Source organism: Calliopsis andreniformis, chromosome 2, assembly GCF_051401765.1.
Source record: "Calliopsis andreniformis isolate RMS-2024a chromosome 2, iyCalAndr_principal, whole genome shotgun sequence".
Classification (NCBI taxonomy): domain Eukaryota; kingdom Metazoa; phylum Arthropoda; class Insecta; order Hymenoptera; family Andrenidae; genus Calliopsis; species Calliopsis andreniformis.
The window spans coordinates 3,537,106-3,555,982 of record NC_135063.1 but is presented as its reverse complement, the minus strand read 5'-3'; the positions used below and the strand labels follow the sequence as shown (position 1 = coordinate 3,555,982).

The window sequence follows — 18,877 nt, the reverse complement described above, 5'->3', positions numbered from 1 at the left end:
AAAACGCGGTAAAAATCGGGACAGCGATCCCGATAGCAAACGACGAAGCACTCCTCGCGCCCATTACACCTTGTTATCCCGTTTTGTTGCTTCAACGCGAGCAGCTTCGTAATCTCATTGCAAGAATGGCAACGCGATCATGACAGATCGATTGTCCCACTTCGGTACGGGGCACGGAGGCAGTGTCACGGGGCGCCGCGAAATCGGCATTAATGCGGAAAAGTCGAGGACAAAACGGCGTAAGATCGATCGAGGTATCGATCCGCCGAGTCAGTCTTGCCGCGGATCGGGAGCAGGGCGAGGCGGCGTGAGACCAGCCGCGGGATCCATCGTGGACTTTTTTATGGTAAGTAGATGAAAGTCCATACCGTAGGCCCGGCCGTGCAACGATCGCCGTGTATGCTAAGTAAATGCAAATACGTCAGATCTGCATAATTTCCCGCTGGATTTCTCTCCGTTTCGCATGCCGCTGTCTTTTGGCTAGCTACTTGACTTACGCGGCATTAACACCTCTGGTTCTTTATTATCAGCCCGCGAGCGTGTCGCGGGACACTTCCAGGAACGAAATTCTTCTGCATTGTCGCGGAAAGTCACGAAACAGTTGCAGATCGGGCGATACTGGCTTGGAGCGGAAAGAAAGTCCCAACAGGAAGGTGGGTCTAACGTTCGATACTGTTCGTGGAAAATCAGAGGAATTTCTAGGAAGATCTGAGACGGTGGGCAGGTATACGGAAACGGCGTGAAAGCGGAATCTTTAAAGACAGGAGGAGATGGTGAATTCCTCCAGGTGCATCGTAGGACAACTGCAGAGGCGACAGGTAGCAGTTACTGAATACGAATTCTTCTAACGGTTTGTAGACAGAGGAACGCTTGCTAGAAGGAAATTAGTTATCGCGTGACAAAACATTTATTACCTGACGCGGTTAGAAATGATTTTCTGAGGACTAAACCAGTGTTTGCAATAAACGCTATGAGGTATTAAGTGTTGTACTCGTTAAACAAGGTGCAGTCAGTGATGAGATTCGAGGATAACGGCACACGAACCGTCGATTCGAGAGTGACGGATATAAATAATCGACCGATCGACCACGATCGGGAGAGATTCACTGTGATTTATCTTTCCACGCGTCCTGGCCTCTGCGTATAACTTCCCTCTGGATTGTAGGGTAGCTTAATTGACACGTCATCTCTTTTCGTGTTGCACGAGCGACCATTCGTCTTGGCCCTCGATCCACGCGTCGGCCTTAAATCAATTCCGCTTACAGACAAATTACCAAAAAGAATTAATGGCTTCGACGCCGGCTCCTAATTGGCCCGAAATCATGCGAACAGGTCACGAGGGGAGAGGAGCAGCAATTTCGATTGACGTTGTTACCCCGTTCGATACAAACAGCAGGAGATCCACCCTTGTCTGATTTTATCTGGTTGGTCGGAGTACGTTCTACGCCCACGTGAAATTAATAAGCGATTATTTTCCGAGGCTCGCTAGAAAATCTTTGCGACGAGAGTCTGCGGATAACCTTTAGAATTCTTTCGAATAGTGCCGTTCTCGGGTGGGTGGACGAGTGAATGAAACTACCCACACGCTGACAATGAAGCGCCTTTGCTAATCTAACGCTAACTCATCGTAGGGTGTACCGGCGATTATGAAACCTAGCTTGGTTGCTTCGCGTAGTTAATCGTTCTAAGATATATGGACGTCGATGTCCAAAAAATATTAAAATATTCAGAATTTTGATAAGGAAGGAGAATTTTATGCCTCTGAGAAATTCTGACACCTCGATCGAGCCCACGTATACTTCTACCTTCAATAAAATTCAATCACGATTGTAAAGTTTTTGTTTTCTTATTTTTCCAATGGTAAATTCAATTCCACAAGCGATAAAAGAGCAGCCAGGCAGATCCGTATTCGTTCCAAACGAAGGATACCAATGAGATATAGAAACGAAAAGCATGCACCGTGATTCGTTAATTATCGAAGCGACGAATAGGGAGCGTCTGCCGAGTGGGGAATTAATATTCTTCCGAACGATCAATTTATATCGTGTTTTCTGCTATCATTTCGTATGCATGGAAAGCGGAGAATGGCACGAAACTTAAAATCAGTTACACGCAAGCATTGGGTTTAATGTGATGACCGAGTTAACACAGGAAAGCAAGTTAACGTCACGCATAGGACGGGACGTAGATGCCAATGAAGTTTGCGTGCGAATTCGTTTTTTCCGGCTCGACCACGTAATTAATACGATGCATGCTCGAGAAGCTTGTAACGACCGGGGGAAAAAATTACTCGATACCTCGAGATACCGCGATGATTCGATTAATATGTACTCTCGATCGTGTCAACGGACCTGTGGGCGACCAGGCACGACGGTCAAACTAATACGATTTCAGAGAGAATTGCAAATCCTCACTCGAGGGAAACGCGACAAGAATGGTGATAAATTGCTCGCGAGATAAGCGGGACAGTTACATGCGCGTATAATACGAGAAAACGTATAACCATAAGTATTGTGATTTTTTCATGGTGTAAAAAAGGGACTTGAATTTACTCTAGAACTGGAAAACAGATACACCAAACGCAGAAACTCCGACTCATTTTTCTCAATTAAACTCCTCGCTCTATTTCGCCTACATCTAGCGACGTTGGCGCGCTTAGCGATTTGCTCCTCTTTCTTAACCTCTGTTTTTCTGGTTCAAACTGTTGAATCTCCTGCTCGAGTGACACGATATTCTGCTTCAAGGTGTCTCTCAATTTCATCATCCTCTCCATCTCTAATAACTCCTGGCTAGACCGAGGAAACGCAAATGACATTGAACAACGAATATGAGCATGTTAAACGATCTTACTGTGCGATGAGCATCCCCGCCTCAATTTTCTTTTCGTTCAAGGTTTCTCGTAGAGTGTTCAGATGTCCATGAAGTTTGTTCACTTCTTCTCGAGCTCGAGTATTCTCTTCTTGGTAATCCTTCAGTTTATATTCTTCGTTATCTATGTCCTCCACTACACACACTTCTTTTTCTTTATAATGAGCAACCCCGTTCACAGTGTCAGCAATTCTATTCGCGATTGGCCAAAAATGATGAATGAAAACTATCTAGTAAAACAGATCACGACTTGGATGAGTATTCGTCTGAAACTGTCATTAGTGATAGCTGGAAATGGAACACAATTTCTTCCGAGAAGTCCTCCTCCAGGTCGTGACCTTTCGTTAGGAAAGTAAACTCGTACTTGTGACGCAGTTTTTCCAGTTCTTGCTCTCGTTCGTCCAGCCTGTCCTTGTAACCGATATTCGCTATGTGGAGCACCTCGTAATCCATGGTAGTCATTCCTTCTCCTAAAGTCTCCACGCTTCGCAGTCTTGCATATATGTCTTCCAAACGATGTTGAAGGCGTATATAATTCTTACGGTCCGTAGCTAGGATTTCGCTACGCGCCGTCTATTGTGAGAGAGCTCGAGTATCGGAAGTGCGTTCAATTAAAATAATCATTGGAAATGTTGATAATAATCGATAGGCGAAACGGCGTAACACCTGGCGTTGTATGAAAGCATCCATCATCTTCTCCGTGATCTTTTTGCCCGTCTTTGCGAAAGTTAGACCCACAGATACTTCCCTCTCGCGCTGCGTAAACGCCTTAAAAGCTTCATCGTTCTTCTCTCGAATCAGTCGAACCCTTTGCGTGTACGTGTCCAATTCGAACGACAGCTCGGCCTGGCGCGTTAGTAAATCGTCAACTTGCGTCTTGTACGAGCGGAGAGCCTCTCTGTATATCTTCTCCATCTCCTCGGCATTCTTGGTGAGGTCCGAAGGTGTCATTCTTTGTTGGGTCTACGTGAACGATCGCCTTTGTATCGGGAATCGGTTTCGACAGGTTCTCATTAAAGTTACAATTGCCTCTTCACGCGAAACGTCCGACATCGCGGATAGAAATGGATGTGTGAAAAAGGCGCGAAACACGAAACAGAAGTCCGACGTTTGTGGAACATTTCGATCTGACCTTCTTCATGAATCGGGTGACCCAAATCTCTAGCAGCCTATTTCTCCTTCGCAGATCCTCTTGCTCGGACATCAATTCTTTTAATCTGTTAATAATCGCTTCACGGTCGGCTAAAACCTACCGCAGAAAGAAAAGGAAACGAGGGAGACGCTATGCTAAAAGTCTCTTTATTATGTACATCTTCTCCGATTTACAGCGAGAATCGATCGCCCGACCATTATGTGCAAATATGCGGATTAAAGTATAGGGGTACACGGCGCGAAGCCAGGACTTAGAACCTTAGAATCTTAATGTATCACGAAGGTCGTGAGGAATAGCAATTCCACGGGCAGAACGAGAGAGAATGACAGGTTTATGCGCACCTCTGCAGGTATATCGGGGAGCACGTGATCGGATTCCTCTGGCTGTCGCACTTCCTCTTCGGACTTTTCCGTTGTAGAGACCGTCGGGGAAAGTGGTATCTCCTCCTCTGCTTCACCTACTTCTTCCTCTTCATGAAATGCCTCCCCGTACTTTTCACCTTCGTCACTCTGATCTGAAGCCACATTCCACGCAGGCTCTTCGTCTGTCGACTCCTCTTTTTCTGTTTGTTCTTGCTCCTCCTCCTCCTCTGCCTCACTCCCTCCCTCTTCCTCTTCTTCGAAATCGTCTGAATCTTTGTCATCATCCCCGAAAGAGGTCATGTCGAAATGAAATTTCATCTACGAATCGAAATCAAGACATGGGCCCCCGAAGTGTCGACATACAGTGAAAATCTTTGATAGCTGCTATCAAAACTGCTACGATCCCCTGATTCCACTCCATAATCCTTTCAAACCAATCTCCCCGTTTCTTTCACAAAATCCATCTGTCAATTATTCATTTCCTATTCCCTCATTTTCAGCAATACAGAGGATATAGAGGGTACGAGGAAATAGGATCTGCAGCCGAGAGGGTTGTCAAACTTAACACCAAACCGTGCTTTTTACCTCAACATCGCTCGGTTCTTTTTCCAGTATTTCATCGCCAACAACCTGCTTCTGTCGCGTTGTCATGTTGCAGACCCCCACGGGACACGCCAAAGATCGGGTGAATGCAATTTGAGTCGGATCGCCTCGATGAAGGGGATAGGTAACAGGGTTATCTGAACGTAGGAGAGAATGCGAGAAGCAGGGAACAGCTGCGGGACGAAGGAAACAGTCGAACGAATTCGCCGCGGTTGGATCGACGCCTTCTCGAGAAGGCCTCGAGCCGCATGCGGTCGACCTTGAAGATCGAAGATGATCTTCCCTTCTCGAGCGCGTCTAGAACGGCGTGGCGTGGCGCGCTTGTTTAACTGCGGCTCGCAGAAAGACGCTCGGAGGAAAAGTTTCTCGCAGGACGTCGATTAAACCGCTGCGAGCTACCGGACACCGTCGATGCGGATGCCCGGCGTATCCTGCGGCGCGCAGGCTATGATTTCATCTCTGTATACGCTTTATTCCGCGCTGCCCGGTCTCCATGCTGATGTATGAAAAGTTTATTTATGAGGGACGTGGCTCGTTCGATCACGAGAGGGCCGCATGACGGCTGAACACAGCCAGCTGAAACCCGAGTATCTTTCTTTTCGCTGGACGTTTAAACGGCAAGGAATTAATAATCAGCCCCAGCGTGCTCGCCCCGCGAAAAATGGAGGCGTGCCACGCCACGGGCTGTCACTTTTGTCCGTCATTTTTCCTAGACCGTCTGTTCCGCGGCGGAAAACTGAGAATTGTCGCGATCTAAAGGGGGCCCACAGAGGGAGGGACTCGTTTAACGTAACCAGCCACCCAGTGCAATCTCGGATTCGGTTTCCTTTGATTTACCAGGTCCGCTTGAATTTCTGATATTCGAGCGATTTATCGCGCGCCATCTTTCCCATTTTCGTTTGTGGGACGTGTGTCTTGTTGATGAATTGCTGCGGTTAATTTCGCGTTTAAGTAATATACGACAACTGTGCGAGCAATGCAAATAATTTTTGTCCCTTTTCTATTCTTGGTAATTTATACAACAGTGAAAACTAGTTCCCCTGAGTAACTTTGCGGGAATTCGCATCTGCTAAATTAGGAGCTCTATGAGTCTCTTCTTGTAAGGAAAGTCGCGATTGAATCCTATTGGAATATCAATATTTCTAAAATTTCTAGTTGTTACAACTTTATTCCTCGAATAGTCCTCGCAAACGATCTGGCTGGCAAAGAAATGCACGGAACAACGAGGGGGCGCGTGTATTCGACCAATACTGCTCTTTGCTTTACGAACGTGGCCCTGCGGGGATTAGATCTCATGAAAACGAAGAAAGGAAGAGGAAAAGGCAAGGCAGAAAAGGAAGGGGGGACGGAGACAGAGAGCAGGGTACTTGAGGCCGCGTGGGCCGCCAAGACTGCATTCCTGTAGGATCAAGGATCCCTGCTTGCGTCGCGCATGTGTACCTTCCGTCCGTGTGTCTCTATAGCGGCTGTGTCCGTGTCTGTGACTCTGTACTCTTATACAGACATATGCACAGGGTACACATTCACGCGCGCACTCCCCCTCACGAATGCGTATACACGAACACACGTAAAGCCAGTGCACAGTCGCTTGAAGAGGTTCGCTTGTGTCCGAGGTTCGATTGTCAGTATCGAAACCCCGCGGTTTTTCTCTGGATATACGTGCCTGGGCGTGCAGTAGGTAAGAAACAAGTTTTTACGTCCCGATGACACTGACGTACCAATTTCCTGAGCTCCGGTTCCCGAATCTCTGCGACCAGTCGAGGCAGGACAGCGACAAAATTTATTGGCCGCTCCGTGTTTCATGCGTCGATGGAACGCCTGCACGCAAGAGATCGAGGGGACATGTACCGTGGATCGATCATTCCAGTAGCTGCACCCAGGAGATGTAAAAATACCTCGTTTGCTATCAATAGTGGTCGACAGAGGAATCCAGAAAATGTTAGACCACGAGGATCATTCTAGTTGGTTCAAGATGAGCGAGTCTACTACGGGGACAGTCTACGTATAAAGTGGGAAAGGGAGAGCAAAAAAGCGGTTGTAAACGGCGCGGCGAGCAGGGTCGTTGAGAAGCACGAAGGTGCTCGAGGAGGTGTAGTTCGCGAGAAGGCTCTAGGAATCCATCGACGATGAATCGGGGAAGGTGAAGGCCGCTTTTCCAATTCGCGTCGAGGACGATACGTACGCAGGAGCGGGGACTTAGCAAAGGAGAGACCGCGTGCGCGGCCCAGGCCGTTCGTTGGCCTTTCCTCGGATTTGATTTCCTTTCGAATCCGCCGCGTATTCCTGGCTCGTTCGCGCAGACTGCACCGATGGAAACTGGACTGACTGGCTTTAACGGCGCGTCTTAAGCTCATGTCGGTGCTGGTCGTACGCACGCAGTGCGTGCAAGCGTGTACGTGCAGGACGAGGCGGGTAGAAGCGCGCGGACGAGAGTCCCTCGAGAATGCAAGCGCGTCGAATCGTCGTGCGTCAAATAGAACGCGACGAGAGACGCTGCAGCCCCGCGGATACCATTGTAGCCGGTTGCATAAACTCGCCATCTTGGTATCCTCAAGGACGCGCATCGAATCCTAAGGTCAACGCACTCAACTTGCATCGGGTGCCCTCCACCTCCTCCGCTTCGTCGTCGACTTCTTCTTCTGGACATCTTCTGCCCCTTCCTCTTTTTCTCTACCCCTCTCTTCCTCCCTCTTCCTCGGCCGGGCTACTTTCTTCGTCGTCTCTCTCCTTTCTCTCGCTCTTTCCCGTAGCCGAGCCGGAGAATCTCATCTGGCCACGAGCGAGATGTCACTACCATTAATCCCGCCGATACGGCCCTGGCCAGGGTCGAACGGAGCCTCGAGCCGCCTTCCTCATTTTCTTCATCTTCTTCTTCTTCTCCGTCCGCGTCTCCCCTTTCGATCCTACGACCTCCACCTCTCGTATAGAATGATAAACACAGGATATTCCGCGAGCCACATCCCCGTATAAAGTACTAGGTCGTTAGAGGTAGCATTTAATCTCGCGTAAAAAGCATCGCCGAGCCAACTGGATTGATTAAGGAGAGCCTACGTTCAGAAATTTTTCAGCCATTCGCAACATTATGGTTTTACCATCGTGAATATCGTCGCATTAAAGTCTTGACGTAATCCTTCTCTCGTCGTCAGTCTAACAAGTATGTGCTATATAGCTTGTTGGCTACGGATAAATAATGTTTCGCGGAAATAAACGTTATCTAGGTGATCTATTAACAAGTAATGAGATTCGTCGGCTTCGATTCTATTCAATAAAGAGCCTAAACTATTTGCTGGTTTCGAATACAAGACTTTGCAACAAAACTCGTCCAGGAAGTCGAAACAAGATCAGAAGAAAAATTTTACTGCCGCCTCGGCATTTACTTTACGTAAGAGAGAGCGTCGAGCAATAAAACGCGGGAACACGCGAACAGGCCAAAACCTCGAACTAACCTGGGGTTCCATCAAGGGCAACACACGAAGGATCCGAGTCGGTGACCTCTTATCGGGGGAACCGACCTCTGCGGCCTAAGATCGGCCAATGGAATCGCCCTGGGTGGACACGAAGGTGTTAAAGCCTTCGGAGTAGCCGTGCGGGCCAGCGAGGGGACAGGTAAATCTTGGTGGCCGAAGGAGTCGAACCCAAGCAAAAGGAACGAGCAGAAAAATCAGAAGCAGGGAAGAAGAAGGGGAGAAGTAAGAATAAGAATAAAAAGAAGAGGAAGAAGTTGAGGATGCAAGAGCTGACCCCGGCCATCTTGGCCCGCGGGGTTATTCTATTTATATCCCAGCCTTAGCTATATTTAGCTCACGAGAGCCTGCAGGAAAGCTGACGTCGAAGGAGAGAGTTTTGAAGGAGAGGAGGGCGAGAAGGCAGGGAGAATAGAGCGAGGAAGGGCCCGAGAAGTCCATCGATGGCTCTCGCGAGAGCGAAGAGAAGGGAAAGCTGGGCCCTCGAGTTTGGAAGACGAGAAGAAGAGCGCGAGAGAGCGAGTCGAGGAACGCGAATGTATCGGTAACCCGCCTAACGAATACATTAACGCTCCGAATCCGGCTATCTCGCGGTACCAGCGGGTCCACGAGGCGCGTACACCTTCTGCACGCACACGGCTTTATCCGACGAGATGCAACACGTACGGACAACACAGGGGATCGCACCTGCACGCATAAGTAGGCGCAGCCGCGTCGTATCCGCGAGCAAACGGTCGTGGCTCGTGAATAAACGCGTGAGAATACGTCGTTACTTAAAGGGTTTTTTTCGATGGGAGCGCAGAATAGATAGGCACGCATATACGTGACTGAGCTGCGCTCCTGACAGCTATAGCACCCTTCCACCGTCGTACGTTGCATTGACGCGGATACATACCGAGACGTCCGCCTCCGATTGTACGATATTCCGCTGGTTTATAGAGCGGCACGTGAGACGCGTAATATTTCCTACCAGCTGGAGCCGATCGAGTCATTGTTTATATAAGGTGTTCAGTAAATCGTGCCACAATTCCCTGGGAAATGTACCTCAAGGAAAATCAAATGGAGCAACTTTCAATGGGAATGATCGTATACATAAAACTACGCAAGAAATAAGAAAAAATGTATCTATACCTTCTACTCTTTCACCACGAATTACTAACTGCGTTCTTCCACTGAAATTGACTGAACACTATGTATACAAATCACGTGTTAATAAGCTATTCATATAGATACGACCGCGAAGCATAATGCGGTGCTCGCGTTTTTGTTCGCCATCGTTTCCTGACAGCAAGCACAGTGTCGTTGACTGATATCGATCGAAGTCTGTCGATCGGTGTGTCAACCCACTGATCGGAATTTCCTGATCGAGAGGCGTGTCGACGCGTTACTTTCAGCTCTCGGTGTCGACTTCGCGGCGAGGTCGTCTCGAAAGAGAAATGTCCCCGAAATTCCACGATGCACGCAGAAAGTCAGCGGAGCAGAAACAGGGAACCGCGATAGACAGTTGGCCGTCTTCGGGGCGGCAATATACCCGTGTCGGGCTATCGAGGTTATCGCGGTCTCCGCCGTAAATTCAGGACCCAACAACCCTGCCGGTTCCCTCTCTCCTTCTCTCTTTCGCGCTTTCTCTGGCCCTCGCTCTCGCTCTCAGTCTCAGTCTCGGTCTCGGTCTCCGGGGTCCGACGAACTCCGGCTACATCGGTATTTCGCGTTCGCGGCCCGCGAGAGCAGATCCCTCGTTCCTCGGCTACGTGCAGCATCAACAGGGCCTTATACGAAGGACGAGCATAAAGACAACCATATATCCCGGACGTACATACTGGCCGCATACCAGTCGTGGACACTTACAACCGGCGTAAGGAGCTGGCGTCTTACTATGGTCGTGATGACCGGACATTCGCGGGGGCACCGACGAACTGCCGCCTTAAATCATCCTAGTCGAGAGTGGTTTCATCTCGAAGCCTATGAACCCAACCTCGATACCTATCTGGACGGAGGGCCTTCAATTTTCCTGCTCATTCCTTCGAGCTCTCGACCGAACTTTCTCTTATTCGTTCACCTATTGTATCTCAAAGGAGCTAGAAATCTATGAGAAATCAATTAGATCGTGTCACAATCTCGATGACGAAAGCCCCCTAAATTCCTCGGGTTTTTTATTTCCCGCGGGAATATTGAATTAAACCGTGCGCGTCGATGTCGAACGTCACAGCTCGGCGATTATTGTCGAGGAAGTGGTTGGAGAAGCTGCGAGCTAGCGAGGCCTAAAAATCAGGGTTACTCCCCGCGGAGAGTTCTTCGAGAGGAAATTGTACAATACCGTGGTATGGCCGCGGATTCCGCGTGTTGCATCGACAAGCGCCGCGAGTTGAGGAACAAAATCAAAAAGAAGACTGGCACACTGCGTGTTTTATCATTTCATTGAATGAATTGGCATTAAGCCGCGGTCTAACGCGTGTGTACACGCATTGGCATTTGTCCATAGAGTGACTCGGCACTACGTCTGGTCGATGAGAAACAATCTGGCTGACTGATGTTCAACGAAAGTACATCAATTTGTAGTACAATGAAATTCCTTTCGTTTCTTTTCCGCGGAGAAGCCGCGCCGCTGTTGCTTTCGCAACGTGGAAAGGGACGTCCGACGGAATCCTATGAGCATCGTCTAACGGCTCGTTTCCTCGTCAGAGGAACTTTTATCCTGAAGTTACGAGGCAGACCTCTACGTCTGCCTTAAGCATAATGCGCGTTATGCTGCAATTTCCCACATGATGAGTCAACGTCTGCGGAAGTTCTGCTCCTTATTAAGGACCCCACGCAACGATCGGAATCGCCACATTGCTAGGTGACATCTCTAGGCTCTTTTATCGGAACTTAAGATAAAGAGTGTTAGATGTGCCGGGAGTTAGGCTTCATAAGTCTCTTTCCAAATACACTGATCATTGTGAAGAAAAAAAAGTGCATTTGTATCTTCTGGGAGAGATCATCTAATCGAATTTCCAGAAGATAAGTAACAGTAGATGACTTGTGCAATAACTTAGTACTGCATTGGGTTCATAACACAATCAGTCTTAAATTACTTGAAGTCTTGAGTACGAACAAACAGAATGGCGAACAAATTAAATTAATCTCATTGCGGATCTGCGGTCATCTCGAAGCAGATGATTCTGTGGTTTGTATTCAGCCACGGTAAATCGTTGTTTTCCGCTCAATCGTTTTCGCGCGCATCGCCGGATTTAATTAGAATTTTCACTCACCTTCTCCGACGTTGGCGGCCCTGCTCGTGTGTTTCGTTCAGCGAATGTCTGCGTCGATCGCGATTTCGTTTCTTCAGGGTCTTCCCCTCGCTGCCGTAGATCGGCCCGCCCCTCGTCAAAGTTCCAAGGTCGCTCAAGGTAACCTTCTCCTGATGGTTCACGCTGCTAGATCGTTGTCGATCGTAACCTTGAGGCTTCAGACTATTCCCGTGGCTAATCTTTCGACCACCATTATGTCCATGCCGGCCGTGCTCCCTCGGCAGACTGCAGTAAAGATTTTGCGAGGTGTACACGTTCCTGCCGAAGGGCTTCTCGTTTCCAGAACACTCCATGGCGTTTCCGTTTGCCTTCAGAGTCGAAGGTGAGTCCTGAGCGTTCTTCGAGCCTCCGCCTAAATGCTCGCGCAACCATTTTCCGAATCCTCCACCGCTACCGCTGTTATTTGCGTCGTGAACCATAGGTGGGTCACCGTTCTTGCTTCTGGAACTAGTAAAGTTAATTCTTCGTCAGATATGTAGAAAATTTAGCAAGGGCAATAAAATGGCACTTGGAAAAATTTATCGAAATAACTTACTTAGACCTGAACATTAGAATTCTTTAAGGTTTATACACGTAAATGAGACGATCTTAAAAAAGAATAAACAATAACGCCTGGTTGCACGCGTTAACAAGTAAACATGAGCATAAGAAACCTTTGAAAGGAGGTAGGAAAAAGGAAAGGAAAGGGGCAGAATTGGGAGCAAGCAGAGCGACGCACAATAGAAACGCAATAATGGCCTCGGTCTGGTGGTTTCGATTCCAGTGTCGAAGGCGACTAGTCGATGAAGAAAAGACCACGCATGTAACGAGACAAAAAGTGAAGAGGAGAAAAAGGTAGGGGGGACCCAGAAGACGAACGAGAGAGAGGCGGATGAATGGCACACGGCCTCGGGGGAATCAGGGTAACTGCTTTATAATAATAAGGGCCATGTAGGACGAAAGAAAGAAGGAGAAAGGACGAGGGAAGGGTCTGTGTAGTTAGGACGCGGTGACCTTGGCAAGGTCATCGATACCTCTGGCCATCGCCGCCAGGGGCCGCCACCGCGTGGCATCGTCTCGCCTCACCATTGTCCGACGGCTCTTCCTTATCGATGATTCCCTCGCTGGATGCCCTTTGTTTCCGCATTTTATCAACCATTGTCTTCGAAAATCAAACACGCACGTATTACATGCGCCACAATAGAAGATTTTTCATGCGACCCACCTTGAATTATGCGTACGCCGAGTCGCTTGCGATGAATATAGATACGATAGACAGCGGGCGGTACAAAGTTACAGAAAATCGTGCGTTGTCTAGCGATACGATTGACGGTATTGTGGCTGATCGTCGTGCAAGGTTTACGAGCTACGTTCGTTCAAAGGCGGTCGAGGCATCGAACGATCGACCGCATAGGTGAACGTGCTTCGCGATTCGACCAGATGAGCTTAATTAATTGCAGCGAAATTAATTAGCCGTGTAAAGCAGGTTACTTAATTGACCAGCGAAGAACGAATCTTAGGCATTCGTGATAAGAGGACAGTCCACCTCGTCGAAAGGTTAATCGGACAACGAGATCTCGACCCCGAGCAGATGGAGCGAGGAACGAAGAAAAAAAGAGCTGGGTCCAAAGGACAGAGAAAGAAGAGCAGAGACAAGACTCGAGAGGAAGCAGGAGAGAGGCAAGTGCAGTAGCCTCGACCAGGAGTTTCGTGATTCTCCGTGTATTATCCAGCGTGTTACGCCACTGTATAAAATTCCGGTTCTGCAGCCCCCTCCGGCGATAGTTCGGGTACCTGGTTCACCCCCCACGCTGTTATCTCTTCGGTTTTTTTTTGTCGTTCGTTTTTGCCCAGAGCTCCGCGAACAACTCGTCCACCGCCCAAAATCGAACGCATTATCAGCGTGCAGTCGTGAAATTTCAACTCGACCAATCAACGAGCTCGTCAGATGCTTGTATCGGGAAGAAAGAATTCGAGGACCCTATCTTCCTAACAAGCAAAGTCACGACAACGCATTGAGCAATATATCTGGCTGTTAATAAAAAAAGCCAGCGAAACCAGGGGACTTTTAAGAGCGGTTAAGCATTTGTATAAGTAGGCTTACTCGAGGTTTTATATCGCGAAGCAATCAAGCGGTAAGGATGATAAGCAACAATATTGTGTCTTAAAACGTGAGATTTTCTCAAAGTTATACTGCGCGTTTACCGCTGTGGAACACCTTCCCACTTCTTTCTCCGTGGACGATGCGTTTAATTGCAACTTAATCCTCGAATCGACGACACAGCAGAATCATGCTCACACCGGCTTAACCTTGAACTCGAGTGCACTATACAATGCATTTGTATGCGCTTTGCTCGTTCCACCGGGATCAATTCTTTTTTTACCACATTTCGTTCCCTACCCTTCGTTCTAGTTTATTTTGGAGACACCGTAGCTCCAAGCTGGTCCAGTTCTCGCGTGATTCGTCGATGAAAAGGATTGTTCTATGGCTGTAGCGTAGCTGCGGTATCCGCGCGTGCCGAACGAGTTCTCTTGTCTAAGCGTCTCTGAAATTTGTCTTGTTTCGAGATACACGACTAGTACAAGCGACTCGATGAGCAAGTTCGAAGCTACTCGCACGATTAGAAGCTGGCAGAATAATCAGTGTTTTGCCAGGACGAGATAGGGGTGAGCATGGTTCGCGACGCCAGTATCGGAGAGGAATGAATAATTAGGCGAGGACAGGTTATCGAAAGCTCACGCATGAAATATTGTCCGTTTTCCGCCTCATCGGATCGACCGTTTTTCACTGGAAAAGATAGTAATGACTAATGGTATCTGACGCGTATCGCGTAAACGTGAATCATTTTCACACAACAGGGACCCGTTTCCTAATACGATATACATATCTAAAACGACCGGTTATTAACTCCCTATGGGTACACCTCGCGGATGCAAATGGCTCGAAAGTCGACACCCGTCCCCGTGATATAAATTGTAGGTATCGCGATTTTATGGTACACCCTGTATACGTTCGCCCTACACCTTTTCGTGTCTGGATGGCCTGGACTCGGGCTGGTTCTTGTCCCTCTTACTCTTCGTCTCGCTCGCCAGCTCTTCGGGTTTTGTGTGGCTCGCTTCGCGAGATCCTCTACTTCTTCTTGTTTTCCTCGTCCACCGTCCACCGTGCTTGCTCTTTCCCTCCCTCCTATGGGGGTCCGCTGCCGTTTCTTTCTTCCCTGTACGTGCTCGCCCCCTCCTCTGGGCCTTCCCTCTTTCCACGGTGAAGCCAACGCTTACCTTTCCTCGGTCGTGTTCCTATCCTAACTGTCGCTTTGCATCCTTCTCCGCGTCGATTCGTATCCATTTCCCCAACGAGACCGATCATTCTCGCCCTCCTTTACCGATCCACCGGTTTCCTTTATTGATTCAATCGCGTTTAAGTGCTCGGCGATAATTCGCGCCACGGAATTACCCCTACGCCAATCTCACCGATCGAATTCGCCCGAGGACCTCAAAAAACGAGCCGCGCAAAATTGTCGACGGTCGACCGATAAGGGAACTCGATCCACGGGGCTATTTGTGACGCGGCCAAAGCTACTTCTACCTTATCGATGGACAAGCGTTATTACACACTCACGGTTATGGTCACGAAGCGGATTAACGAGGCGTTACTTAATTTCCAAGGAATTGAATCCATTAAGACAAAGTTTATGCCCGAGGGCAACGCGTTCCCTTGTGAAAAGCGAAGGTCAATGCTGAGTCTACGATCGAAGATGCCAGCGTTACTTTGGTCTCGAGAACATTTTGGCAACTTAATCTTTTGAGAATATTGTGTACACAGTATCGAGCGTCTCCTAAGTGACACACTCGTTCACATTACCCGACAGACGACGAAAAGACAAATATTGGCTCAGCCCCCTCGAAAATTCTCAAACCAAGCATCGCGGCGGCGAAAAAACGAAAGTCCTTCGTCTGACGCGTCAGTCGAAAGTCAAAGGTCGGAGAGCGCGGGGGAGCAGAAGATGAGACAGAGCCAACTCGCTGACGTTTCGTTTGAAAAGTAATCCCAAGACACGAGTCCGCTCAAACACGAGCCGGTTCCGAGCGCTGAATATAATGCGCACATTATGTGACCGCGTACCTATTTGGCGAAATTCAGCATCGCTGCGGCGGCGGTCGGCGCTTTTGAACCCCGCGCGCTCCGTAAGGGTACCACGGAAGGGCACGTACTCGCGCGTCCGACATCCAGGACAATGCTCCGGCTGTCTTCTCGAGGAGGCTTATTCCTGCACGCGCAGAACCGCCAGCGTGCCACTCTCGATCCTTTCGGAGCCTTATCGATCGTGATCGACGGGTACTCCCATGACTCGGCTTTCACGCAACGGCATCGCTGCGTGCCACGAATTCGTGCTGCTCGCGCACCGTCGTCTCTCCATATAAGTTTCGCGTCGTCGTAGAGGTTGCCCGCGTCGTCTCCAGCCTGGAACGCTCAGAGATCCCTTATCTCGAGATACCGACTTCCTCCTGCGTATTGGCGTTACCAACGAAGTGGATGTTGTGACAGCCACTGTGCAGGCAGACCAGGATTTAGGCAGCCTGGAATGTCGGACAGGAATAAAGTACCTTTGAGTTTCGTAATTCCGCTCTGGACGGGTCACGATCTGTTATGGGTCTTTTGAATGGTTTCTATGTTTCTTTGGAGCGATTAAGTAACGTCCAGGCGCAGCGGGGTTCCGCCATCGAGTACTAGGAAAGAGGATGTTAGTTATTCCTTTTGCACTGGGATATTCCATTCGTTATCAGTGCCATCGAATGGTAGTTTCACTTACCACGTTAGCATCCCTCGTCTATGTATATGTACGTTATATTCGAAAGTCGATGACATTACGACCTGCTACACTTCACCAACTACCGCCTTCGTGAAGTTGTAGACTTGTACCTCCTACCCTGTTCAACGAAACAGTTGATAATCCATCTCGGAGCGATATGACATTGTAGCGAAATTGCCTTCGCTAACACGATCGTGTGCCTAATGGGACGGCGAGGAAGCGGAAAACAGCGAGCGTTATTAAACCATTACCGCCCACCGATAGCCGCGTCGGGGGTACGTAATTCACCGAGCTACGAGAGACTATAATGGAATTACCGTACGCTAATAAGTTTAAATCCATGGTCTGCACCGGTACTTCACACACGACAAACTGTTATTAGCTGGTCGCGTGATTAATCAAACCTGATTCCACGCGAAAACGTGTTCCTCTAGCAGGCCGTGTGGCCGGACTTTCTCGATGTTTTAACGAGCCTGTGATATATACGATACGCGGGCAATACGTATCGTGGAGCATCGCGCGCAGATAACGCTTCGCGATGATTGCGTTTTTCAGATCGAAGATAGCAATTACGCCTCCGATGACCGTCATTTTTCTTCAAGACGCGCGGCATTATCCATTCTATCTGTGGTTCTCCGTTCACTTCCGTGGACCTACGGTGAAGCAATCTTTTCGTGACACTAGCTTGCTGCATCACCAGACAAATTAAATGACTCTACTTTTGCTTTTGAACAAGGTCATCCTGTGACACGGCAGACTTTGCTCCCGTTTCCGAGTATGCCTTTTCACCGACTGTCTTCCTCCAAGTAAGTAGTCAAATATTTCATCGGACATGAGAATCGAGTACGAAAGATTCGAAAGACAAGACAACGAAGCTTCGATTGCTCTCTCCGCCGCCGATCGTGAACCTTGAACGGATTCAAAGGTCACGATCCGGATTACAGACGTACCGTTCGCAGACGTCCTTTCCGTTGCAAGAGAGACGAAAAAAAACGTCGACTCCAGCGAAAGACAAGCGTCTGGATTCAACAAGATCGTCTTCGTCATTGGCGAAGTCTCTCCCTGCTCGACCTTCGTGGGCAAAGATCACGAGGTGAGGTTTTGTTTAACGGTATCGTCCCCATCCATCCATGATGCTAATACGTCTCGGTACACAATCATTACTCCAACGATTGGGACACTGATTGGCTCGTTACGTCACACGATCTCAGGCTAATGATTCCAACAAGGCACTGGATATTTGCCATCGGCTGGATAGTTTCGGAGGAATGTGAACGGGTTGCGCCCAGATCTTCGGCCTTCTATGGATTGTATGAGAAAATCGATGAAATGATTACGTTGAATTGAGGTCAATCTCGATATTAGATTCTGAAATACAAGGCCGCGCTGTCCTTCTATTGCGAGAAAATGCACGTCAGTTCAGTTATCGCTGCTATTCTTATTTACAAAATATGTAATGACTCGTTTCTATACGAGATCCGATTTGTAGAAATTACAGTATTACTTTGATACGCCTGACTTGGGACTTCTTCTTCTTCTCAATAAGTAATGCACGCTGTCAGTAGAATAAGTCTTAAATCAGACACATTTCACGCGAATATTATACGTTTTTGCAACAATTAATAACTCTGAATCAAAGCTCCAAACGCAATTTCGTCATTCTTAATTTTCGTCCTATTTTGACGTGAAGAATTACTCCCTAAAATTTTTGATAGCTATTGTCGACCACCTTGTATAGAAAAAAGAATTGAGAACATAATTTTTTCTACCTCGTGAAAGATTGCCTAACACAAAAAATACACAGGTTCACATGGAGTACAGAAAATTGTTTGTTTACTCAGCAGCCCGCAGGCTAGTTGCGTGAATGCTTTGAATTGTTTTTTGCCAGTTCCCAAACTTTTTACCACCACAAACGCGAGTAGCCTGCGCTCACTCGCAGTTCGAAGTGTTTCGAGATTTCATCCTATTCCGACAACAGGATGAAATTTTTACCTTGTAATTTTTTTCATGCGACGCAACCTGGAGCTAACTTGCACAAATTCTTTTGGCGAAGCTTACATGTCATATATTTTGTCCATATGTATGGAAAACTAAAGAGGACATGACAAGGGAAACGATTTCCGTTTATTCTTAGTCTTCTTACAGTTTCCGTAGAAATTTCTGACTGCTGTATTACCTCAATACAAGTCCATAACTTGGAGAACAGAATGTATCTACATGTATTGTGAACTACCTTGTTTCTATGTAAGAATACGAAATAAAGAGAGAAATGAAGAAATGAATAGAATGAGTGAGAATGAATGAAATCTAAAGGTATTTCATCTATTTAAAATGCGAACGAGGAACA

General features: G+C 48.0%; 1 protein-coding gene across 1 annotated transcript in view; it reads right to left on the bottom strand.

The window, feature by feature from the left end:
- The window catches only part of Shrm (shroom), a 161,701-nt gene that overhangs the window by 128,899 nt on the left and 13,925 nt on the right, over positions 1-18,877 (bottom strand). Inside the window, exon 2 of the mRNA XM_076392771.1 lies at positions 11,702-12,181. Within this exon, the coding sequence (XP_076248886.1) occupies positions 11,702-12,181 (480 nt within the window). The remainder of the gene's footprint in view (positions 1-11,701; positions 12,182-18,877) is intronic.